The sequence below is a fragment of the Pelophylax lessonae genome, assembly GCF_965119305.1.
Source record: "Pelophylax lessonae genome assembly, chromosome: 13".
NCBI lineage: Eukaryota > Metazoa > Chordata > Amphibia > Anura > Ranidae > Pelophylax > Pelophylax lessonae.
In genome coordinates this window covers 116,673,228-116,700,366 of record NC_138780.1, presented here as the reverse complement: position 1 = coordinate 116,700,366, position 27,139 = coordinate 116,673,228, and the positions used below count along the sequence as shown (strand labels likewise).

Sequence of the window (27,139 nt, the reverse complement as noted above, 5' to 3'; positions counted from 1 at the left end):
AGCGTCCCAATTTCTACTCTTCGGAGGTACCATCCCCTACGTGATACATCTCAAAAATACAGAGGGTTGTAGGGGTCTGTACCCCCTAGAATATAATGAATACGTGCAAATTCTGTGTATAAAAACACAACATTTTTGTTGAGGAAATCCCAGATGTATATAAAAGTTATTTAAATACCTATCCATTGGTCAGACATCCAGGATGGTTACTTTCCTAACCTTAGAATCCATCTTATTGGGCCAGTGTATTTCGCTTTATTAGGGCCTTGGATTTTATTAAAATGTACTGTGAATATATGCCTGCATAGGTTGCGATAAAGAGCCTGCCAGGCTCATGGAGAACAACCCAACCCTTCAGGAGGTTGTTTCAGTCCACACCACCAGGATAGAGAATACCTTTGCCCCCTTTGGGTCCCCCTTCATACCCTTGGAGTATAGGATACCATATATTTTCTGTCCTGGAGGTGTGGTTTTGGAATTTGCACTGAATCATTATACCCTAGGTACCTTCAAAGTCCTATATAATCCTTTGTATTTTTAATGTAACAGTGTAACACAATGCTCCAAATCTCATACACTTAGGGCTTGTTCATACATAAATGTGCATTAAAATGCATAAAAATGTTTAAAAAATGGATGTGCATTGTATTCCATTGATGTGTTTCTGTATTTTGGTGCACACTGACATTCATTTAATGCATGTTGGCATTTTTTGCACGTTAAATTGCTATGCCTTTTGGCAGGTTACCTCTTACATCACATCCTTTTCCTGTTTGTGGGTTGAGAGTAGGAGTGCCGGTGTTCTATCAGAATACTGCTACCTATCAGATTCTGCAACCGGAAGTGATGTTTGGACGAGAGCGACTTACTGCGCAGGTGCCATGCATTCCAACATGGCCGGTATGCATTCCAATAGGTTTCCTATTGTGACAGAACAAGAAGCAGCGGCGGACATCTTCTTACACCCACGCAAGTCTTGAATTTTACATTTATTTTAGCAGTAAACTCACCTTATAGGCTGAATACCAGTATTACATTTCTATTATTATTGTATTATAGTAAATCTAGTGAGAAACCTATAGGTAGAAGGTGGCGACAGCCATCTTGGTACACCCCGCACTGCTCAGCGACAAACTGATTATATAGTGAAATAGGCTATTTCAGTCTATAAGGTTACTGCTAAAATAAATGTAAAATTCAAGACTTGCGTGGTTGTAAGAAGATGTCTGCTTCATGTTCTGTCACATTAGGAAACCTGTTGGAAGGCATGGCGCATGCGCAGTAAGTTGTTCTCGTCCGAGTGTCACTTCCAGTTGTAGAATCTGATGGGTAGCTGTATTCTGATAGAACACCGGAGAAAAATAGGGAGAAACAGATGAACACATTTTGGTTTTGGAGAGGCATTGGCAAATGGAATGTCTAGTGTCCCATCTCTAATCATTGCGATTGCGTTAGCTATACCGAGGATAAGAGACGAATGAGGGGATTGGGGCAAGCCAAAACTGAGCTATTGAGTGCATCCATTGCTTATACAATGTGAACGTAAAGGGAAGTTTTGAACTTTATACCAGGATTTACAATTTAGGATGTCACTCATCAATTTTTATAAACCCTGCTATTGGGACACCTCACTAGCCAACTTTCCAATGCATATTCTCTACTTTCCCCACTAAGGTGGCTGCCATATGGGTCTGTGTAAGAGCAAATTAATAAAAACGTTTATCCACAGGTAGCATTTTAATGCAGTGTACTGCACATGACACCAGTGCTGTGGTGTGAACAGGGCATATAGAAAACAATTGTTTTCTATGTGTCCATGCAGTGACCTGTGCTCATCCAGTGTGGTAAAATGTAGGTCAAAGCATTATGTGTCAACAGGCCCGTAGAGTTTGGTTTAGACAAGTGATGGCAAACCTTGGCACCCCAGATGTTTTGCAACTACATTTCCCATGATGCTCAATTACACTGCATGAGCATCATGGGAAATGTAGTTCCAAAACATCTGGGGTGCCAAGGTTTGCCATCACTAGTTTAGACAGTCATGTTGGAGCTATGTTTAGTTTTGTTTTTTTAGGGGTTCTTCAGCATTTGTAAAATGTCCATGTTGTCTCTGATCTATTTGTATAGAAGCACAGAGAAATTTCCCCCGTACCCCAGCTATTTTCCTTGTACCCAGGTTCCACAACTTTAGATTTTTACTTGTATCCTTATCTGCTTGTGAAATGTGACTTGCATTTATCTAAAATGGTAATTTGTGTGCATTGGCATATGTGAAACTCTCAGATTTCGGCAGAATTTAGCAGACAGAAAAAGCATGGTGAGAACCAGTTTACTGATTGAGGGGCCTGTAGGAGGGAGAAATTCAGTTGTACTGCTGTATGTAAATGCTTAATTTATCCATTACCACATCTAAAATGTACCCAATGTTGTTTTTCTTTAGGTCCGGAGTTTAGAATGGCGGAACAGAGATAAGGAGGAAGGTGGCTTTGCCTTCTTGTTCTCAAACTTCAAAAAATACTACATGCCTTACATTTTCCCTGCAATGAGCAGAGAAAGCAGCCTATACAACCCAGTACTTGGTAAGATCATAGTAACAGGAAAAAAAAAAAAGTACGATTTCATGTAATTCTGATTCCCCCAATTTGGAAGTACTGCAATATTAAGTTTTCTTCGGCATGCTGCAACAGCCTGCAGACTTTTTTCTAGAATTGCTGACTCCCTGGCTTTCACTTAGCCACACCCCTGGCACCTAAGGTGACTGGTCATTGGTCACTCAGGGATTTAGCGCTGTCATGGGAGGGGTGGGGGGGGGGGGCATAATTACATTTCCTATGTCCTGAAGGATTATGTATTTTAGGAATCCCAGCTGCGCTACTAAAAGTAAACTTAAACAGTGAATTTGATTTAACCACTTGCCGATTGCCTATTGGATATTTACTGCGGTAGGTCGGCTCTATTGCTCGAAATCACGTACCTGTACATCAATCGTGCAATGGGTGGCACACGCGCACTACTGGAGGCGCGATTGCATGCTGATTGGATACAGGGGATGCCGATCAGCGGGTCCAGTGGACCTGATGGCCTCCCACGATCATTTCCCAGAGCGGCAGAAAGGGGATCTGCCTATGTAAACAAGGCAGATCGCTGTTCTGACAGGGAAGAAGATGGAGATCTTGTGTTCCTGCTAAGCAGGAGCACCGATCTCTGTCTTCATGCAGTCAGAGCAACCCCCACACAGCAAGCACCCCCTAGGGACACAATGGCCCCTGATGTTAACCCCTTCCCGGCCAGTGTCATTAGTACAGTAACCGTGCATATTTTTAGTGCTGATCACTGTATTGGTGTCACTGGTTCCCAAAAAAGTGTCAGATGTCAATTGTGCCATTACAAGTAAATAAATTAAAACTCCATAAAAATTTTCCATCGTTTGTAGACGCTATAACTTTTGCGCACACCAGTCAATATACGCCTATTGGGATTTATTTTACCAAAAATATGTAGCTGAATACATATTGGCCAAAATTGATGAAGAAATTAGATTTTTTTGCATTTTTTTTTTCGGATATATTTTATAGCAAAAGTAAAAAATGTTTCTCCGCACATACCGCTTAGAATTAAGGCCAAAAAGTTCTATTTTGGTCTCATCAGACCAGAGAATCTTATTTCTCACCATCTTGGAGTCCTTCAGGTGTTTTTTAGCAAACTCCATGCGGGCTTTCATGTGTCTTACACTGAGGAGAGGCTTCCGTCGGGCCACTCTGCCATAAAGCCCCGACTGGTGGAGGGCTGCAGTGATGGTTGACTTTCTACAACTTTCTCCCATCTCCTGACTGCATCTCTGGAGCTCAGCCACAGTGATCTTTGGGTTCTTCTTTACCTCTCTCACCAAGGCTCTTCTCCCCGATAGCTCAGTTTGGCCGGACGGCCAGCTCTAGGAAGGGTTCTGGTCGTCCCAAACGTCTTCCATTTGAGGATTATGGAGGCCACTGTGCTCTTAGGAACCTTAAGTGCAGCAGAAATCTTTTTGTAACCTTGGCCAGATCTGTGCCTTGCCACAATTCTGTCTCTGAGCTCTTCAGGTAGTTCCTTTGACCTCATGATTCTCATTTGCTCTGACATGCATTGTGATCTGGAAGGTCTTATATAGACAGGTGTGTGGCTTTCCTAATCAAGTCCAATCAGTATAATCAAACACAGCTGGACTCAAATGAAGGTGTAGAACCATCTCAAGGATGATCAGAAGAAATGGAAAGCACCTGAGTTAAATATATGAGTGTCACAGCAAAGGGTCTGAATACTTAGGACCATGTGATATTTCAGTTTTTCTTTTTTAATAAATCTGCAACAATGTCAACAATTCTGTGTTTTTCTGTCAGTATGGGGTGCTATGTGTACATTCATGAGGAAGAAGAATGAACTTAAATGATTTTAGCAAATGGCTGCAATATAACAAAGAGTGAAAAATTTAAGGGGGTCTGAATACTTTCCGTACCCACTGTACATCAATTTTTTTGGGGTACAGCGCTGCACGACCGCACAATTGTCAGTTAAAGTAACGCAGTGGCATATTGCAAAAAAAATGGCCTGGTCATTAAGGGGGTAAAACCTTCCGGGGCTGAGGTGGTTAAATTAGGTCCATTTAAATCACTAATATAAAGGCTTGATTTAAATTACCTTAATTTAAATCATAATATTTAAAGGGAAACTGTCATCTCTGTCCCGCAGCGGCTCCTCCTCTGACCCTCTGTTGACTCGCCGACAGTCCTATTCACTTTAATTTACGGGACGTGGCAGCAGCAGGTGAGTGGATGCCCACTAACAGGCGCTGCCATGATGGATCTGAAATGACAGGTTCTCTTTAATTGTAAGGACTCATTCTTTCTGGTTGTTAGTGTGAAATTGTGTGAATGCATTAATGCAGTGCATGGTAGCTTAGCTTGCAGACTTTGGATTCATTAAATGAGTTTACCAAAAATGTATATATTGCAGAATATACAACCTCATGCTACATAACTAAGCTCCATTTTAGTGCTGAATACACTAAATTACTAATGTATCTTAAATAGAAAACTATCTTTAGATAGATTTTTACTCCAAAAGCATTTTATTAAAATAAATTTGATAAAAATAAAGAATCTGATTTTTTTTTTTTTTTTTTCTTTTAAATAATCGATTTTTATCCACTCTGAACTTAAAGGTAAGATATGTCATCTCTTTAAGTTGGTTGGAGAGGAATGGAGTTTTTTTTTTTTTTGTCCCATCTGAAAGCTCATCACTACCTCCCCAAACTGATTCTGGTCTGAGCCATGATCCTCCACTTCCCTGTTCCTCTATGGGATCCATGAGCTTGCACATGGTATTGGAGCTTACACATATTTAATGACCTGCTTTACTTCACCTTGTGACCGATGACTGGCCACACTGGCTCAGCACTGCATCCTGGGACGAAGAGGAGAAGGTTGCATGCTCAGAAAAAAATGTTATTTCGAAGAACCCTAAAAGACAAACATCAAGAGCATGTGATGTAGATAAGTATCAGTGTGTTGGGGTAGGCATTCATTGTAAGCAATCACTTTGCCTTAAATAAACTAGGTGATAAGGAGCAGTTTTCTTCGGATCCTTATGGCATCATCCTGTAAGAGTGTATATTTTTTTCCCTAAGGAACCTGCTGAGCTCCCTAGATAATTTGTTCATCTTAAACCTTTGCAGAGATACCACAGATGAGACCAAAACCTCACTATGTGTTGGTACGGAGGGACACAGAGAGCAATGAGGTTCAGTACTGCACCAAAGAGCCCTTTCTTAATGCCCGGGTGATTGTCATTCGATGGCTGGTGTCCTTCTGGTTGGAACCCAAGCCACACACTGGGACTCACATTCCAGGGACTGAAGGGGAGAATGTGCCAAAGAATATTCAGGTATTCCTACAGGTCTCACTTAGAAGCGTTAAAAGTGTTCTGAAAGCTGCGGAAGTGTAACTCAACTTTATGTAACGCCTGAGATATATATATATATATATATATATATATATATATATATATATATATATATTGTAAATGCTGTTTATTTTTTATGTGTATTATTTAAGAGAGCTGCTGCAAACCTAGCTGCCCAGGAGGAAAGTAGAAATGAGAGTGGAGAAAGGACCACAGAGCCCGAGCAATCCCACTCAAACACTAGCACCCTTACAGAACGTGAGCCTAGCGTCTCCAGCCTGTGCAGCATTGCGGAGGAGCACATCACGGACTATGAGATTATCCGCAGGTTCTTCTCCAGTAGACGCACCAATGTTGACTTTCTCATTGAGATCTTTCGACAGGTGAGCACAGTTTCAAATATGTATTACTAGTTCCATTTAAGTGAAAATGGTGGTTTTAATCAACATGTTTTTGTTTTTTTTTTGTATTGTGTATACATTTTTTAGCTGTTGATTTTCATCTGATTTTTGCACTATGTATGTGTGTGTGTGTGTGTGTGTGTGTGTGTGTGTGTATGTGTGTATATATATATATATATATATATATATATATACTGTATATGTACACTGTGTGTATGTGTGTGTGTGTATATATATATATATATATATATACTGTATATGTGTGTGTGTGTATATATATATATATGTATGTTTGTTTTACAGATAAGGGTCTATTCACACCAGGTGTGGTGGGACTACATTGGGTGGCTATTCCAGCACAGTCCACAGCAAGACCAGTCAAAATGTCTTGTCTCTTGTGTGCTCAGTTCACACCACTGCGGGTGTGTACAATGTGCAGTGAAAGAGAAAGTATGGCAGACTGTACTTTTTTCTGTGCAGTGCAGTGCAGTACAATCCAATCCACTGCCTCCCATGGCGCAGTGGCGGATTGAAACTTTTAATGAAATGTCAACGTGTAACATTGCAATAAAGTTTTTTTATTTTTTTTAATGAACAGTGTGATGCCCTGTGATTGGTGCATTGGCACTACAGTGATCCAGCTGCAGTGCACCGCACTACACACCAGCCACAGGGGCTAGTGTGAGCTAGCCCTAAACATTTAATATACAATAAAGTGTTCCGAAAGTATTATGGTTTAGGTAAAGGGACAACTTCCTTTTGTCTAGTGAATATCCCTTAGCGGACAGCTAAAATTTAAGGTTTGTCACTATTTTGGGGACATATATCAAGCAAAAAAGTGACAGTTATATGCAAATCTGTCTTTTTTTTTTTTTTTTTGTATATTTGCAACTTCTGCACCTGCAAAACTGTGCAACAAACTTAGACAATGTTCCACAAGTCAGACAAAATCAAGACGGGCGCACACACTTGTGATCAGTGGCAGGTGTTTTTTTTTTTTTCCCCATTTAAACAGTACACTCCACCCGCGCTTATGATGACAATGTGTGTGTGTGTGTGGTATGTATGTATGTATGTATGTATGTATGTATGTATATATATATATATATATATATATATATATATATATATATATATAGAAGCAACACGCACAATTCACTGGAAATAAATAAAAACAAATCTGTAAACACAAGTGCAGCACTTCAAGAGAAAAAGTTCATATGGGTGAGGATCAGAAAAAAGAATCCAAAAAAGTGCAAGTTCCAAAATCCTAGTGCCATGACAAGTCCTCCACCGACAGTATTTCACACACTGACCCTTACTGTCAGGGATGGACCACTACTCTCATAGCGGTCGGATATGCTTTGTGTGATTTGAAAAGGATCACTTGATGGTATCAGCCCTCCCTGTGAAAAAGCTAATCCACAATAGCAAAGTCAGGCACAATAAGGATCAAAGTCAGAAAGAAGACTTCATAGTGTGGTATTTCAGATATTACATTTATTAAAAATAGTAAAAAAGGTCAGCATAAACTCACAAGTAAAACTATAGGTGAAATAAGAGGTTTCCAACCAACAAGATGGCCGACCTCCAGCTACACCCATGCGATCCAGCTCTACTCAACGCGTTTCATCATACAGACGTCATCAGGGGGCGTGACGTCACGCACGTGTACAGCACCTTAATATACAATGGAAGCCGAAAATGAACTGGCTTCCCTAATACTGTTCTCCAAATACTGGAAATTATGCCACATCCGGCCCAATACCAAAATACAGAATGGCATATAACGGCAATGCGAGGTCTGCCATACCCAAACAGCTTATAAGAGAGCCAAAATATAAAGAAAGGTGACCTAATAGAAACATTGCGATAGAGATAAAAATAAAATGAACACCTATCACTATTTTGGAATTAGATAGAAACTAAAATTGCCAGCATCTGAATTCTAATGTCCTTAGCACCATCTTGTGGTTAAAAACACTCACAGCGCCACAATTACAATTGTACATAATTCATGTATTATACATTTTACCATGTACAAATAAAACCCATGAATCCTAACAAAAAATAAATTATACAAAATTACAATAAATAAGTTCACAAACTATAAAAATCCACTAATTAAAAAAACAGGGGGGAAATTTCTCATTATCCATTGTTGATGAAGGCATTTATGCCCACTCTATATTGAGACCATGGGGCCTAAAACCTCTCAAGCAATAAATCCACCTAGTTTCTAGTTTGGAAATTTCCCTCCCAATATGGCTGCCCCTCCAATTGGGGTTATACTTTTCAATAGCCATGAAAGATGTACCTGCAGGGTTTCTGGCATGACACTGGTCAAAGTGTTTAGAGGCTATGATTGGGAAAGCCCTTACGAATATTGGCAATATGTTCCTTCAGTCTCACCTGAAAAGAGCGTACAGTGCGGACAACATAAAGTAGGCCGCATGGACATGAATAAATATACAGCATATTTTTGATTTACAGGTGAGAAATGAACAGATACCATAAATTCCAATACATTTTAATAAGATTTCTAACCAAGTAATGCCGAGTGGAATATGTTGTAAAAAAATAAAATTGTGAGGAAAATCTGGGCAACCAGTTTGGTTCATCCTGTTCCCCTGTAGGTTTAAGCATGCGGCCTCTATCATAATCTTCTACCTCTTGAATAGTACGATCTAATTCTGTCGGATTATAGCCTTTAGTTATGAAACGTTCTTTCTCTATCGCTCATTGACAGACGTAGTCTTCTTGATTCTCAAGAGCTGGGTTATGTTGTCTCCGCAGGAGTAGGACTAGGCAGAAAGACAAAACGTTCTGGCTCCACCTTAGGGGCAGTCCCTGAGGGTATATCCTCCCTCTCTCTGCTACAGGGAATCAGTTATAAAGTTGATGTAATAGCATCATCTGATGCCGTGTTTGGCCGCAAGGTTTTGCAGGCCGCCATTTGAGGAGACCAGTGGTCTGCCTCGAGGGTTTTTTTTTTTTCCGTTGGAAATTTTTCTTTTAAATCTCATTCTTTGTTTATAATGAGCCTTTAAAACTTCTAGTTTGGCACCGGTTGGGCCTTCTAGATTGGATTTTGATTTTTGTCAATCCCACCCCTCATTTGTGGCACTGCTTCTGGATGTCCCAGCTCTTGAGAATCAAGAAGACTACGTCTGTCAATGAGCGATAGAGAAAAATGGATTTTTGTAAGATCTTACCGTAAAATCCTTTTCTCTTAAGCTCATTGACAGACGTAGTACCCGCCCCTCTATCATTGAGTTGGGTTGGGTTAAATTCTCTGTTACTCCTTTAGAACAGAACTGATTCCCTGTAGCAGAGAGAGGGAGGATATACCCTCAGGGACTGCCCCTAAGGTGGAGCCAGAACGTTTTGTCTTTCTGCCTAGTCCTACTCCTGCGGAGACAACATAACCCAGCTCTTGAGAATCAAGAAGACTACGTCTGTCAATGAGCTTAAGAGAAAAGGATTTTACGGTAAGATCTTACAAAAATCAATTTTTTAGAAGTCCTGCTGAGATGTACAATTCCTCCTTATGCGTATAAACTGACTCTTTGGCACCGCTTTTAGCCACGCTTTAGGGTGACAACTATTCAAGCTAATGAACCCATTTCGGTCGGTCTCCTTGAAAGGTTTTTTTTTTCCCATTGCACCTTGCAAATAGGAACAACCTTTCTTAGAGCACACAGGACACTAGCGGTGACCGGTCCTCATTAAGGCCTACCTACTTATAGTCTTTGTATTGTCAAAAACAAAACTATATTTCTCAATGAGGCTTTCAATTTCAATGTTCTATAGCACAGCAATTTCCCAAATAATGCTCCACAAGTGGCTAAACATACTTTTGATCCATCCAGTGGGACAAACTTCCTTAATTTCGGTGATTATTAATATTTATGCTGTTTGAACATGTACAGCCATGTCGCCGAATTGTAGAATGCTTTTCTCTGGAACTAGAAATAAATGCTAGCATGTTGTATGCCTCTAACATTGAGCTGTGATATCAGATGTAACCTCTCTGGCCGTGCTGAAGAAAAAAGGTGTTCAGGAGGAACACATAATAGAGATATTGTCCCCTTTTCTGACCACATCACTGCATGCTGCAATGCAAACTGGGAGATGTAGGTTTGGAAAAGTATGCGTTCTTCATATGAAGCAGCCGCAGAGTTGCCGCAAATGCATGCATATGGGATACCTGGAAGTAAGAGACAGTAAAGGCGGATGTTAGGCAGCAATCACAGGATGAATTAGCATTTATTAAAATCATGAAGTGTATTCTGTATTTTGTACTCTTTTTGTATTTTGTATTGTAAAAGGGAAAAAAGGTTAAGATTATATAAAAAAAAAATGAAGTATATTTAAGTTATAAATATCAAAATGTTTTTATTGGTTTTATTGTGCCAATTTAATAATCTGGTTTTAGATCTCCTTTACACCAGATAGAGGAAATGTAGATAAAGAATCCTATGAGAAAGTTGATAAAATGTTTTTTCTGTTTATTGTGTTAATTTTAGTAAAGCATGCAAGACCATGGGAAATGTCAGTGAAATAGGTTTAACCCTTTCACCGTCACGTTCATACGGCTTACGGACCTACAGCACTGCTTGAAGCTGGCCAGGTCATTTTGGCCTCATTTCTTCCCTTGCTATAAGTTCATGGTCACTTCAGTGACCATGAACTTATAACAGAATTGTTTAGCAAACTTTGCTGAACAATTATATGACTGATCAGCGAATTAAAATCCACTGAACAGAGTTGTTAACCTAATATGTGACGCCTGCCCCATGCCGCCACTTCCCTGTCCCTAGCGCCTCCAACTTACGCCGCTCCCTGTCACCTAAAATTACTCCACCCCCACCCTCCTTTCCTATCTCCTTCACCCCTCCTTCCCGCCCCCCAGCACTGATTCCCCCCGCAAACCCGATCCCCTGCAGCTACCCTTTTAAAACCCGGCATCCCTCCCACTCCCACCGGCTTCAGGTGCTGCTGGGGTTTGGGGGGATCACAGAGTGGCAGATTCCCCCCACCCTTCTGGTATCTCCCCCTTTTCCTCCCGCTGCCTGCAGCTGCTGACCGGCACTGTCCGGCCAGCTGTCATGCTGGGGGAGTGAGGGGGGGGGGGGGGTTGCTGGTGAAGCAGGGCTTGGCAAACATGTGAAGGGAAGTAGACCGAGGCATCCATCGCAAACAATGCCTCCTGTGTCCACTGATCGTTCGGATGATCAGCTGATCACGTAATAAACAGAGAGTTTTCTATGTATCAGGCTGTCTCTATAAAAACTCCTTATTCATGTAATGTGCTGCAGAGAAAGGCACTTAAGTCCCTTTCTCTGTCTCAGAAAAAGAGATATGGGGGTCTGTTTGGACCTTTTGATATCTCACCAAAGACCATACAAAAAAGATAAAATAAAATAAAAAAATATAATTGTATATGTATAAAAAAACAAAAAAAAAAAAAACATGGAGCGGACTCTGTCAAGCAGACCCGCCTGCTCAGTGAGGGATCTCTCTGCTAATCCCCACTGAGCAGGCGGATGACCGGTCCACGTCCGCTTCGCTGATGCAGAACAGACACATCCCGCTATTTTCTATGGGGCTGTCAGATGGAAATTGGTCACCTGTCCATTTCCATCCGATCTGCTAGATGGATGGGGAATAGGAATAGGATCCCCATTTGTCTGTTTTTAGTGGACCGGATCAGATCAGATGCAGGCAGGTGTAAATGGACACATGTCCATTAACATCAGCCTCTCCATACTGCACGAACAGAGCCGTCGCTCCCAATTTGACATCCATGTAGGTCCGCGTGCGTTTCCCTGAGCTTACACTTTCTGCAATCGGGGTCATGCACTCAGACCCACACGGATGTCCGATTGGGAACCAGCAGCAATTCCTGTGCAGCCATTGCATCCCAATTGACATCAATGGGACTGCCTGCACAGCAATGCACGGAACACCTGTGCATCCCTGTGCAGGTAAACATGGCCCCCTATGGGCATACACTTTATTATGCCACATGTGAACAATGCTTTAGTAGTAATTTAGCAGGAATAAACTCAGCAATCTGTAAGGGAACAATGAAAACCTCTAGATTTTTTGTTTTTCGAGAAATTTGGATATTTCTATTTTTGCGTATGTTCGATTTTCACCATTTCGCAAAAAGGGGCAATAAAAAATTACCAAATGGGGGTTATTTATTGACTGTTTTTATCTACTAATAATGATTTTAGTGTAGTTTTAGCAAAAACATTGTTTTGATAAGCATTTGCCCAAATCTCATTGTGCCCTAAAAACCGGTAGCACCTTTTTGTATATTACTGTGCTTTCAGAAAATATGATTTGGGGGGTCTTTAACAAACTCTGAAAGCTGGAAGGGAAAAATAAAAAAGCAGAGGAAAAATTGCATAAATGGCCTGGCCAGCTAAGTTTAAAAGTGGAGCACAGGGCCTGGAAGCGAGAGGGTTAAAGCCCAGTTGAACCTTCTGTTAAAACAAGCGAAATACATTCAGCATGCTTCAAAACTAAGCAGTGGTATCTCTGCAGCAGTTTTTATACACCCCCTGGGGAGTCGGTGTTACAGTGCTGCAATCAACAGGAAGCATAAGCTTTATGCCTAGTACATACTATCATATTTTATTTATTTTTTTGCATTCAACTCAGCGAGCTGAACCAAAAAATAAAATGAGGAGCTGCTGTACTAACTATGCCATGTTAGTACAGCGATCTCCCCCGCTGAGTTAATGTGTTCTGACAGCGGGATTGCTGTCCCACCAGAACACAGGGGTCAGTGCTCTCAGCCATTGGCTGCCAGTGCTGAATGGATGCCAATCAGATGCTGGTTTTCCAGCATACCCATTCAACAGAAGCTGTCCAGGCTGGTGTACCCATGGGGTGAATGTTGCCTGGTTTTGGCCTGTGTTTGACCAAGGGCTTTCCAAGCAGTAAAGCCTGGTAGACTAGGTTGGGATATATCAAGACTGCTGCTTCTACACAAACAGTCGTGGTGCTTCACTGCATACTGACAGGAGACAGGCTTTTATAGAATGGTTGCAACTGTTTTTTACAGAAAGCCTCCTCCAAAACTCTGATCACCTTTTTTTTTTGCTTTTTTTAGCACTCATTTGCATAAAAAAAAAAAAAAACTAATTTTCTACAGCAGTCAACATTTTGTAGTACAGGTCAGAAAGTGAAATTAAGTGAATCCTTGTCAGCATGCTTCACAAACCGTTGTCATACAGTACTTTAGATATAATACTTGATAATTTTATTCTATTTTTCTGACAGTCATTCTTGCTGCCAGTGTGTGAGGCAGCAGCCATGCGTAAGGTGCTAAAGGTTTATGAGCAGTGGATAAAGCAGAAAGAGAAGCCTCTGTTCATGCAAGAACCAGAGAGACCTTCTGAATCCGATGAGGGCATTGTAATATCTGTTGAGCGCCAAGAAGATTCCCCTGCAACCTGTGAAAAGGGAAAGGAGAGAGAAGAGGTAAGAGACTGTATAGGGGTAAGGTGTAAATGTTGTCTGCAGATGGACTGAGGAAAGTTGGGTATTCCCATTCAGGGTATGCTTTGCATATCAGGCAGTAGTTTGCCAGCTTTAACTTTTTTTCCATGAGTCAGTAGACACTGTAGAGCTTTATTGTTCTACTTGTATGTTTTTCTTTAAAGTTTTGTCTCTTGGGACACATGACTTTCTAGAACATGTACTCCAGTGGTTTAAGAAAGCAGTTGCAGAGATTCAAAATAATAATACATTTGCTTGTGGCCTGTGAAACTATGCCAGCATATTAGTTCCTTTCTGATTGAAAGATCCCACAGCCTGTATGTTTGTTTGTTCTTTTTTATGTACTGACCTTTTCCAAAGATTTCAGGCAAGTCACATGTTGCTGCAGGGTCCTCTTCCCCTCCTAGGTGGTCCTCAATAATGTCAGCGCAGCTCGCAGTACACAGTATACATATGGTGCCATGTTAACAACCCCAATGGGGGGGGGGGCGCAATGGCACCCTGCTTTCAGTCATCAACAGTATTTCTGTGTGTCATTCAACCCACAAGATCGAGGACACCTTGGCAGATAGAAGGGAGGGTAACTCCAGATTGAAGGTGAATACCGCAGTCTGAGTTGCTTATTAAAGTGATTGTAAAGTCTCATGTTTTTTTTTTTCTTTGAATAACAAACATGTTATACTTACCGGCCCTGTGAAGTTGGTTTTGCACAGAGCAGCCCAGGTCCTCCTCTTCTCGGGTCCCTCGTTGCTGTTGCTCCTAGCCCCTCCCTCCTGTCAAGTGCCCCCATAGCAAGAAGCTTGCTATGGGGCGCCCGAGCTGCAGCCTCAGTAGTAATGGACAGCAGGGTTAAAAAAAAAAAAACACCTCTGCACTTTGTATTTTAAAGTTGGAGCAGCACTTAATAGAATTAAGAATTCTGGTGTGTTTGGGATTAAAAAAAATTATATACTGTATATCTGGAGTTAGTACATGGTCCGACATATTCATTAACAGACACATTGTAATAACCTTTAAAAACAAATTGTTTACACTTACTTTCACAAAAAAATGAAAAGGTGAGTTAACACTCTACACCCTGCCCACCCCCTGATCCGCACTGCCCTTACCTCTGTGGGCGATTAGCTGTCACTGCCCACGCAGCTGGTGCAGCAGTACAGGGATTTGAAAGCTCCACTCTTCTTCCCCTTCTTTCCTTAGGGTATCCGGGATGAATCAGTGTTATTGGTCATGACCTGGCTTTGGTTCACCACTTTGACCATACGGAATCAAACTTATCCTTCCCAGAAGCCCAATGGAAAGATGGGGAAGAAGAGTAGAGCTTTCAAATATCTGTACAACTTCACCCACTGCATGGGCAGTTAAGTGTAGCAGGGATCAGGGGCAGAGAAGGGTGTAGGGTGTTAACCTTTTCATTTTTTTGTGAAAAGGTAAACTTTTGTCTTATTCTTTTACTGATCTGAGTAGAGGAATCTTCATTTTTTTTTTCCTCTTATTGTTATCGTGTGTTATTTATGCTATTATGACTGGATCATTAAATCAGCTCTTTGTGTGTCATCTTCAGGACAGTTTAACAGTTCCCTCAGGACATGTGAGAACATCCAGCTGGTCGAAGTGTCATCAGGAAGCCAGCAAGCTCTCAGAGGCAGATCTTTTTGACAGAAAAGTAAAGGCTGGGGCTCAGGCTATTTATCAGGTTCGGTATATAGATTGTATCCTTACTTTAGTCTCAGATTTTCCTACAGTGTAATTGCCATTGATTATAGGTAATCGGTTTTCCCTTTCCCCCCTTTTATAGGTGTTCATTGTTAATGCTGCAAATATCATTTTGTTGGAGCCTGCAAATGACAATAAGATGATGTTAAATGATCACACAGACATGTGTAAAAGAGTTCTTAATATTTATCGCTACATGGTAGTACAAGTCTCCATGGATAAGAAGACCTGGTAATAAGGATTTTGTTGTTCAGATGTACACACATAATAAGTGACCTGAAAACAGGGTCCATTTTTGTTTTCCTCATTGTGTGTATTTCACCATTCCAACATTTCTTTTTGATTAGCTAGATAATTTGGACCATTCTTATCACAAGAATCATGATTTTCACAAAACTAGTTGCAGCACTCTTACATTTGGACAATTTTCACATGTGCGCTTTTGCCATAGTATTTCAGGGTGACAAAAGCGCATGAAAACTATTTCCTTAAAAAAAGCTATGTAACTGTTAGCACTGCAGGCGTGCTGCACTCTGAAAAGTCCTGCATGCTGAATCTTTAGTGCAGTTTTTCAAAAGCACATCAGAAGGCACCTTCCATTGTAAGTCAATGGGAATCCTTTAGAAGCACTTCAGTGTGAAAGGGCCCTAAGCTGCACTAAAGCAGATCACTACAACATAACAAGCAGGGAAGGTGAATGTTGGGTTCAGCAGTTTTACTATTATGTGATATTTTTTTTTCCATCCAGTGACTGCTAATATTTTTCCTTGGATATAATATATTGTGTCAATAGAAAGTCTTATGAGAGGAAGGGCTACTAGTGTTACTAGTTGCAAAGATCTACATCATCCCAAGGATTGATATGGATATAGATCTTTTTCATTTGCTTACTAAAATAAACGAGTGACTATACAGTAGGCACATACATGATGGGTTTCATTTTTAAAGTAATGGTATTGGTTTGGGATTTAGGCCATAAAGATGGTAGCTAGATTCTTTCCTGCAACCATGGGCTGACCGCTTTAACAGTGGAATCTCTTCCGCCGAGCCATTGTGTTGTGCCGGCGGTGGAATTTGTCCCCATCGGGAGAAGATGGTGATTATTGCTTGCGTCTGTAACAGCTGCTAGTGATAATTGCACGTAAAACCAGAAGACTGGTTGTTCCCAAGTTAATTGATCAATCAGCTTGGGTACATTTAGCCTTGCCCATACATGGTTCGAATCTCAGCCAGGTCCTGCTGTCATTTCCTAGTCTATCATTTAATTTGTCTTTAGCAAATCAATAACTTCCCTATTGACTATGTAATACAAATCCTTCTGTGTATGCTTCAGTATTTTGCAGGAATCTTGTTTTATCTATTCTTTTGTACAAAACAAACAATATAGTGCTCATAAATTTGACCCCTTAATCTCGTTGTAATCAATATATATATATATATATATATATATATATATATATATATACTCTATAGTACAAGTGCATTCTTAAACTACTTCCATTAGTCTGAGCCTTTTCTGGCACTTTTTGTTCACATGTAACAATCAGTAGTTTTTGCTAGAAAATTACTTACCCACTGACACACACATATTTATATAGATATATATATATATACATTATATATATTTTTTTAAAGCAGAGGTCCTAGAGAATAAATTGATGGGTTTTTGCTAATTTTTATGTCGCACAGTATTTGCGCAGCAGTTTTTCAAATGCATTTTTTTGGGGGAAAATACCCTTTTTTTTTTTTTTTTTCATTTCAATCAGAAAAGAGTTATTTAAGCCATAAGAAGTATACATAGTGATACCATCTTACAACAATTGAAATTCACATTGCAAAGAATAGAACAATAACACAGTAAAGATTGCGAGGTATCAAAATAAATAAAATCTAAATCAGAGCACAATAGGTCATGATAAAATGAGTTTCTACTTTGTGACATTGACCTAAAATATCCATTAGTAAAAGGATATAAGGAAAAACCAAAAGCTAAAAGAAAACAAAGAATAAACCAGAAAAGTACCAGGAAAAGCTGGTAACAGACTTATCACCTCCTTTTTCCAGATAGTATGAAGTTGAAACACTTTTTTGCATTTTATTGCAAAATAACACTATACATAACCACATTTTTTCTTTAACTATAAAAGATGAAGTTAGGCTGTGCAAATAGATACCAAACATGTTAAGCATCATGCAATGGCCAAAAACTATGTAAATTTTACCATCCATTGGCAACACCAAAAAGACTACAGATTACCACATTAGATTTACAGGGGGAGGTCTGGTGCTAAATTTACTGCCCATGATCTGACAATCACGGCAGTACTTCACATGTGTGGGACGATCACTGTTTGCGTGCATGCAGGACCAAAGTGCGCGTTCGCATGCGAGGACGGGGGGCATTTACATTTCCCCCCCAATTTTTTTTTTTTTTTACACTGTTACTTTTTATTTATTTATTTTTTTTATCACTTTTATTGCTGTCACAAGGAATGTAAACATTCTTGTGACAGGTCCTCTTTATGGAGAGATCTGGGGTCTATAAGGCCCCACATCCCTCTTCTGCACTTAAAGGCATTTAAAACACAGAGATTGGTGTTTCTGAATGCTTTAGATTTTTAAAAACTGGCGGCGATAGTTTCCGAATAAAACTGGAAAGGATGTCATGTCATCGCCTCCAGGTTACTATAATGAACAGCCAATCAAAGCCGATCCCTGCTTTGTTCAGCCAGCTGGTGGGGTGGGAGAGTCCGAGAGAGCCGCTGGAGGGGGTGGGGGATGTCCTCTTTCACTGCTTGTAATAGCAACCGGAAGGCTGGCGAGCCGCTCTGTTTGCTATTTAAAGAGAGCCGACTGTCTGCTCTGAAAAATGGTGCAGGCATCATCCCGATATAGCCACTGAAAGTCCAGCGGCATACAAAAACAGTTGTTATGTTCATGTATGTACATAAGTGCATGTATAATAGCTCAAATGAATACTTATAAATTTAAAAAACATTAGTGCAATTTAAAATCCAATAATTTTTAGGTACAACAAATGTTTTCTATGTAAAACACAACACTTTCTGTTACTCCTTTAGTGATTCCTATGCAAATTCAATATAGTGACTTCCACCTGCACACTGTACTTCTTAAGGAAAGTACGTTAAGGGAAAAAAGTATTTATCGTCCATTGACAGACGCAGCCTCATCTTCAGCTGAATGGGGTTATGCTGCCCCCTGCAGGAGAAGTCTAGGCAGGAAAAAATGAACATGCACACGGGGCTGTCCCCACAGGCATAACCCACACACGCTCAGCTCAGAAAACCAGTTTGTTTCTGCCTAGAGAAGGAGTAGGACCGTGGTTTCCTGCTGGGACTCTGGTCTCAGTTTTTTTATTCTTTTCAGAATATTATTTATTTTATTTCTCTTTACACTTTTTGCTAGTTAGTGTTTAGGGGGATTCTCCCGATGATCTACAAGCAATGCCGGCTGGGGCTTCACACTGGGTAGTCTAGATCCTTATCGTCCCCCCAGCCTGGCCTACGAGTGTGAGCAGGTTAAAGTCTCGCACTGGGCCTCGCCATGACGGTGCCTCTTTCCGGGTGGGGACGAGCCTGCGAGCAGATGCCTCGCTGGGACACGATGACCGGGAATGCCCTGAGTCGCAGCGTACCCCTCGGCTGGCAGCACCCCCACTTCGGGTGGGAGGAGGTCTGCCCGGAGCGGAGCCCACCCATCCATGGTATGGTGAGTAAATGTGACCCCCCTTTGCCCCTGGTGGCCTTGGGGGGATGTGGGCCCTCTGCTGGGGATAATAGGACCTGTAGCAACACAAAAAAAAAAATCGGGTATGATGGCGCTCCCGGACAAAATGACATGAAAAGAAAGAAAGAACTTGGATGCTGCTCGGGATCTGGATGATAAACTTGTTTATTAAAATCAATAAAATAGGCTCCTGGTCAAGGAGAAACCAATGGTGTGCCAGGGAAGTAATACTGAGCATGTAGACATGGTACCAAAGGAGATAACTCAAAACGCAAGGAGGACCCAGAGGCAGGAAAACAACGCCTTACCACCAGTAAGGTCTGGACAGTGTGTCACCTGTTGATGGACTGACTGACAGCCTCGATCGGATCGGGAACCTTCGCTGCGGGTGAGTCTCCGGATGGGGCGATGCCTGGGGTGAGAAGAGGTTGATGGGGGGGTGGTATCCTCAAACCCCGACCTACAGCTCCGGTGGTGGTGCGCGCCCGAGGTGGCAGCGGCCGCTGCTCGTCAGTCCCTGCTGACGCGGCGCCGGGAGATGACGTCACCAGGTGCCTAGCGCCGACATGCGCACCAGGGGCTGGACCAACGATGTAGCCGGAAGTGTGGAGGTGGCTCACCAACGACCCGGCTCTTGCACCACCAAAGGATCACCTGGCGGAGCTATTGGGGAATGCCACAATTGGAGGGAAATTACATGTTTCGGGCCAAGCCCTTCTTCAGATCTCCCGATTTTTTTTTTTGTGTTGCTATTCTCTCCACCCAGTTGGAATCTGGGTAAGGGTAGGCAGCAGCCCAGACTTGGACGTGACATTTAAGGTGGACCCCCTTGGGACATTGTCCGACCCCATTATCCCAGCCCCGCCGTCTGACCACCGCAACCACAGCGCCAGGACTTTTTGTTTATACATAATAGGACCTGTACCTCATAAAAGATCCGCCTGGACTGTCAGGTACCCGGTCCTTTTGTCCTGTCTCCCTCTCCCGTCCCCACAGGGGGTTATGTAACTGGGGCGCCTGGCGTCCTGAGGGGGTAGCAATAGTACCTTGTCTCTTGCTGGGTCTGGTTGTAGATCCTTGAGGCCTTCATTATGGGGGTTCCTGGCCACATGGCTCGCCATGGGCAATGTGCCGGTTTTCCCCATTGACTTGTATGGGAGCAGCCATTTTCCCTGAGATTCCTATTAAAATGTATTGGCAACCATTTTTGTGTCGTATTACTGCACTGGCAGCGTGACCTTTTACATTCAGGCCGAGGTCACTTCCTTTGATGCTTCTTCCTGCTGCAGGCCTAGATTTTCCTGTGTCTCCATGCTGCAGAGGCCGTTCGAGAGGGTCCTCCCTGGAGGTGGTATAGTACTGGGGTCTTTGCGGGCAGATCCCTGCACACTTTGCTGTTAGTGTATATTAAAGGGGGACTCTGCAGACCGCTGCGATCGGTGGGATCCGCGATTGGCACTTCTTAAAGTGACAGTATTCCATTTTCTCTATCGCTCATTGACAGACGTAGTCTTCTTGATTCTCAAGAGCTGGGTTATGTTGTCTCCGCAGGAGTAGGACTAGGCAGAATGACAAAACGTTCTGGCTCCACCCTAGGGGGCAGTCCCTGAGGGTATATCCTCCCTCTCTCTGCTACAGGGAATCAGTTTTTTTCTGTCTAGTCAGGAGTAAGGACCTAAGTTCCTTGCTGGGATCTTTTGGTCCTGGCAAGACTTTTTTTCTTTAAGAAAAAGACATTTTTTAGGTAGTTTTCTCCAGTGTTTTTTTCCTGTGAGATCTTCAAGCAAAAATGCCGGACTGGGCGACACTTGTGGTCACCCCAGCCGGCCTACGAGCGCGTGCAGACCAGGCATTGCGCTTGGTCGGCCGCGACATATTCAAGTAAGTATGCGGGGCCGGGCGACGGGCTGGATGTGAGATCCAGTGGTCACCCCGGTCTCTGCCTAAAAGCGCGTGCAGACCAGTGCGCTGAGTCGGCCGCGACGGAGTCCCAGTAAAGGGGCTGACTTTGCGAGTTAAAAGCTCGCTTGGACGCCAGGACCAGAGAGTCGAGGCGTCCACAAACCCCCACCTCGGTGGAGAGGGTATTATGAAGAGAGGGTGCCTGTCGGTTCGGTATGGTGAGTAAAACGTTCCCTTTTTTCCTCATTTATGAGGCAGTATATATTATGGGCCCCTCCATACATGGTCAGTATATATCTGACACTTACAAGTCCCCCTTGTAATACAGCATGTGTTTGTGGGAAGTGGACTTGGTTCAAGAGCTAACACTCTACCCAGCAGACTGTAACATTACAGCAAACATAGGAGGTATAATCCTACCTTATGTGCAGTGTATCTCTGTAGATCCATATGTCACCTCTCAGCAGAGTGCAGGTGGATGTGCTGGGAAGACGATATCGGCGGTCCGCCGCCATTTTGCCGTAGACCGAATGCATGTATGTCCTCAGGTCACGCCGGCCGCCATGTTTTTGGAGTCTTATGTCTCTTCTATGGGGGCGGCCATGTTTTGTGAGCCCAGCTTCCTCGTGGAGGGCTGGGAACGCCGGAAGGCGTACACAGGGGGCGGAGCCACGCCTTCTGCCCGGGAAAAAGCAAACAGCTCCTTCCAGTCTGTGTAAGACAGACGCTGGCTGCAGTTTGTTGGAAACTGCACTGCATCGGTTGGTGAGCCTTGGGGGTCCCTCTCTCTCTCTCTCTGGGATCGAGAAGCAGGTACTCTGAGGGGCGCTATTGCGCTAGGGGGAGACACACAAAAAAAAAAAAAAAAAAAAAGAAGTTTTTTGTTTATTGCTGGCAAAAGTGTCCTGTATTAACATGGACCCTGCCACTCATGTATCTCCTCCGGATCCCCTCGAGGGGTCTGCGGGATCCTCCAGCACCCCATTGACAATTGAATCTTTGTCAGCCATTATGGAAACTTTTGTGTCCCGGGTGGAAGTGGCTTGTCAGGGACAGGGCGCAAGAAAGCGACCCCCGCCTAACCCCTTATTATCTGAAACCTCGGATTCAGACTCTGAGCCTATTTCTGCAGTTGCAGGTACTTCATCTGGTATTGGTGTCTCGGGTCCTGTCTCTTCAGACAGTGAGGAGGATGTTTCGGCATCAGCCATAGCCCGAGAGGAAGCGTTGGTAAACGCACTCATTGTATCTGTTCAAGAGACTTTAAGGTTACAGGGTATTCCATCAGAAATAGCTGAAACTGAGATCCCTTTTGGGACTAAAAAGCGCATCAAAGTGGCAAAGGTTTTTCCATTGCCCAAATGTTTTGGCAATCCAATCGATGAAGAATGGCGTCTGCCAAAACGCACTTTTAATATTTCCAAACGCATTGACAGGCGTTATCCGTTTGAGGAAACCCTTATTAAGAAATGGACAGAACCACCTGTGGTGGATTCACCAATCGCTAGATTGAATAAAGCCACGGTTATTCCTTTAGAAGACGCTCCGTCTTTTAAAGATCCAGTGGATCGCAAGATAGAAGCTATGTCTCGCACCATGTTTTCCTTGATTGGATCAGCTTTCAGGCCAATAATTGCTATTGGTTTGGTTTCGCAGGCTGTAACTGAATGGACCAAGTGGTTACGCCGGGACTTAGATGAAGTCCCTCAGGCGGTATCAGATTTGTTGGAACAAATGATACAGGGGTTACAGTTTGTATGTGATGCGGCGTTAGACGCCACTCCATTAATGGCGCGAGCATCAGTCTCAGCAGTGGTTCTCAGGCGTACACTGTGGCTAAAAGGTTGGATAGCCGACCAAGGTTCCAAAAAAGCATTGGCTAATATCCCCTTTTCAGGAGAACGTCTATTTGGAGCCAACTTAGATGAGATCATTAAGGATCTCACCGGTGGAAAAAGCACCTTTTTACCGCAAAATTTTAAAGGTAGAGGAACTCGTCAAAGACGAGGGCCTTCTTTTTCTGCTCACAAGAGGTTTTTTCGTCCAGCGGGTGAAAAAACGAAGTCCTCCAAGGTTACTACAGGAGGCGTCAGGGGTCGTTGGTCGGGCAAGCAAAAGCCCGCCCCCTCCAGACCTGAAGATAAACCATCCAAAGCCTGAAGGTGCGCCCCCACCCATAACTGGGGTGGGGGGACGTCTTCGCCGGTTCCCGGATCCATGGCTTTCCAGAATCCCGGACAAATGGGTTTGCGAAGTCATAAAGTCAGGGTACAAGATCGAGTTTCGATCTCTCCCACCGGCGCGATTCTTCCCTTCCAATATCCGACTATCTCCGGATCGTCTAGAAGATCTGCGGAGAGCAGTCACAGATCTACTACAACAAGGAGTGGTAGTCCACGTTCCTTAGACAGAACGGTTTCAAGGGTTTTATTCAAACCTGTTTACAATACCCAGGAAAGAGGGCAAAGTGCGTCCAATTCTGGACTTAAGAGCACTCAATTCTTTCGTCAACATAAGAAGATTCAGAATGGAGTCCATTCGCACGGTAGCAGCCTTCCTGCATCCAGGGGATGTCTTAGCGTCCATAGACATCAAGGACGCCTATCTTCACATTCCCATTTTCGCAGGACATCAGCGTTTTCTACGCTTTTCCGTAGAGGAGAACCACTATCAGTTTGTGGCGTTACCTTTCGGTCTCGCCACGGCTCCGCGGGTCCTCACAAAAGTGTTGGCCCCTATGTTGGCACTTCTGCGCCAAAGAGGTATATCGATTCTAGGTTACCTAGACGATCTTCTGCTTCATGCAGAGTCTCCTCAGACCTTGCTACAAAACATAGAAATTACTATGATTTCTTTACAGGAATTCGGGTGGCTGGTGAACCAGCAAAAGTCTTTTCTGGTTCCCACCCAGAGGCTCGAATATCTGGGTCTAATTCTAGACACAGTCAGGACAAGAGTGTTTCTTCCGGTAGGGAAACTTCGAAAGATTCAATCAGCAGTCCAGTTGTTACTGTCCAACAGCTGGTCTTCCCTTCGGACCTGCATGAGGGTTCTGGGGTTGATGGTGGCTTCATTCGAAGCAGTCCCATTTGCCCAGTCCCATACCCGAATTCTTCAGCAAGAGATTCTCCTCAGATGGAATCGGAATCCGGAATCCCTGGACAATCAGATACGATTGAGCAAACAGACCAGAGAGTCTCTGGTTTGGTGGCTTCGGTCTCCAATGCTCAGCCAGGGAAAGTCATTTCTGCCAATATATTGGACGATAGTGACCACGGATGCCAGTCTATCCGGATAGGGAGGAATTCTCGGTCAATTATCTGCCCAGGGACTTTGGTCCCCGGAAGAATCCAGATTACCGATAAATGTATTGGAACTGAGAGCGATCAGACTTTCTGATTCACTGGACCGAGCAGCTCCAGGGCAGCCCGGTTCGGATCCAGTCGGACAATGCCACGGCCGTGGCTTATGTCAATCACCAGGGGGGCACCAAGAGTGTCCGAGCGGCCAAGGAAGTGGCTTGCATTCTTCGCTGGGCGGAACGATTTGTTCCAGCAATCTCTGCGGTGTTCATTCCGGGGGTGGAGAATTGGCAGGCAGATTATCTCAGCCGTCAGACCCTGGATCAGGGGGAATGGTCCCTCCATCCAGACGTTTTCCACCAATTGTGCCTACGGTGGGGCACCCCGGATGTGGATCTGTTGGCATCACGATTCAACAGGAAAGTTCAGAGATTCGTGGCTCGCTCCCGCGATCCTCTAGCAGAAACCGCAGACGCACTGATCGCCCCGTGGGGGCAATACCAGCTAATATATGCCTTCCCTCCTCTCGCGTTACTGCCAAGACTTCTTCGCAGGGTAGAGGAGGAAGGAATCCCAGTAATCCTGGTAGCTCCGGACTGGCCTCGTCGAGCTTGGTACGCCGACATGGTCAGACTGGTGGCGGACGTCCCGTGGAGACTTCCTCTCAGAGAGGATCTACTGTCTCAGGGACCGATCTTCCATCCTGCTTTACGATCGCTGGCTTTAACGGCCTGGCTATTGAGACCCAGGTGCTGAAGGACAAAGGTTTGTCAGCTTCAGTTATTCCTACTCTAGTTGAAGCAAGGAAAGCGACTTCCAGAAAGATTTATCATCGCACATGGAAGTCCTACATTGCATGGTGTGAACCTTTGGGGTTCCGTCCTCGGTCTTATTCGATTAGTCGAATATTGGCTTTTCTGCAACAAGGGGTTGAGCAGAAACTGGCCTTGAGTACTATCAAGGGTCAGGTCTCAGCATTAGCCATCTTCTTTCAGAAGCCTTTGGCTACTCATTCCTTGGTGCGGAATTTCATCCAGGGGGTGCGACATCTGGCTCCGCCAGTGCACGCGCCGTTACCCCCCTGGGATCTTAATTTAGTGTTGTCGGTTCTTCAGAAACCTCCCTTTGAAGATATTAGGGAGATTCCTCTACCCACGTTGTCCCAGAAAGTGGCCTTCTTGGTGGCTATTACTTCTGCACGCAGGGTGTCAGAACTGGCCGCATTATCTTGTCGTTCACCATATCTGGTGGTTCATAGAGATAAGGTGGTTCTTCGTCCGAATCCATCCTTCCTACCAAAAGTAGTTTCAGAATTTCATCTGAATGAAGAAATTGTATTACCTTCCCTGTGTCCTAAGCCCAGTCATCCTCGGGAATTTGCTTTGCACTCCTTGGATGTGGTCCGGGCGATCAGGGTATACTTGAAAACGACAGACTCGTTTCGCAAGACGGATTCACTTTTTGTGATCCCAGATGGACCCAAAAAGGGGTTGCCTGCATCTGCCGCGACCATTTCCAGATGGATCAGACAGACGGTAGTGCAGGCTTATTCTATTAAGGGTCGGGAGCCCCCGTTCCCTGTTAAGGCGCACTCCACTCGGGCACTTAGTGCGTCATGGGCCTTTCGCCATCAGGCGTCAGTGGTCCAGGTGTGCAAGGCGGCTACCTGGTCGTCGGTGCATACCTTCTCTAAACACTATAAAGTTGATGTAATGGCATCGTCTGATGCCTCATTTGGCCGCAAGGTTTTGCAGGCCGCAATTTGAGGAGACCAGTGGTCTACCTCGAGGGTTTTTTTCCGTTGGAAAATTTTTCTTTAGTCTCATTCTTTGTTTATAATGAGCCTTTAAAACTTCTAGTTTGGCACCGGTTGGGCCTACTAGATTGGATTTGATTTTGTCAATCCCACCCCTCATTTGTGGCACTGCTTCTGGATGTCCCAGCTCTTGAGAATCAAGAAGACTACGTCTGTCAATGAGCGATAGAGAAAAATGGATTTTTGTAAGAACTTACCGTAAAATCCTTTTCTCTTAAGCTCATTGACAGACGTAGTACCCGCCCCTCTATCATTGAGTTGGGTTGGGTTAAATTCTCTGTACTGCTTTAAACAGAACTGATTCCCTGTAGCAGAGAGAGGGAGGATATACCCTCAGGGACTGCCCCCTAGGGTGGAGCCAGAACGTTTTGTCATTCTGCCTAGTCCTACTCCTGCGGAGACAACATAACCCAGCTCTTGAGAATCAAGAAGACTACGTCTGTCAATGAGCTTAAGAGAAAAGGATTTTACGGTAAGTTCTTACAAAAATCCATTTTTTTTGTACTTTAATTATCGAGTCCCAGGCTGTGATTTCACCCTCAGACTCACTCTGTGCGACTCCCGGACAGTCCGGATCGCTGTCGCTGGCCACAATTTCAGCAGCTCTGGAAAGCCTGGCGACAAAAGTTGATTTAGTCATGAAAAAGGTTGATAGCCGAAAACTGCCACTGCCTTCTACGTCTATTGAGGTGTCCTCTGATTCAGAGGATGGTGTTTCCCTGGATGCTCCCCTTTCTGAGGGGTCACTGTCCTCGAAGTCAGATGGTGAAGAGGACCTGTCCTCTTCAGCCGCAGTGTGG

General features: G+C 43.6%; 1 protein-coding gene across 9 annotated transcripts in view; it reads left to right on the top strand.

The window, feature by feature from the left end:
• Window positions 1-27,139, top strand: part of RALGAPA1 (Ral GTPase activating protein catalytic subunit alpha 1) — a 508,613-nt gene that overhangs the window by 115,989 nt on the left and 365,485 nt on the right. For all 9 annotated transcript variants that reach the window (XM_082275707.1, XM_082275706.1, XM_082275704.1 and 6 more), the window contains exons 8-13: window positions 2,441-2,579; window positions 5,711-5,919; window positions 6,090-6,320; window positions 13,638-13,838; window positions 15,421-15,552; window positions 15,655-15,803. In XM_082275707.1, the coding sequence (XP_082131833.1) occupies window positions 2,441-2,579; window positions 5,711-5,919; window positions 6,090-6,320; window positions 13,638-13,838; window positions 15,421-15,552; window positions 15,655-15,803 (1,061 nt within the window). The remainder of the gene's footprint in view (window positions 1-2,440; window positions 2,580-5,710; window positions 5,920-6,089; window positions 6,321-13,637; window positions 13,839-15,420; window positions 15,553-15,654; window positions 15,804-27,139) is intronic.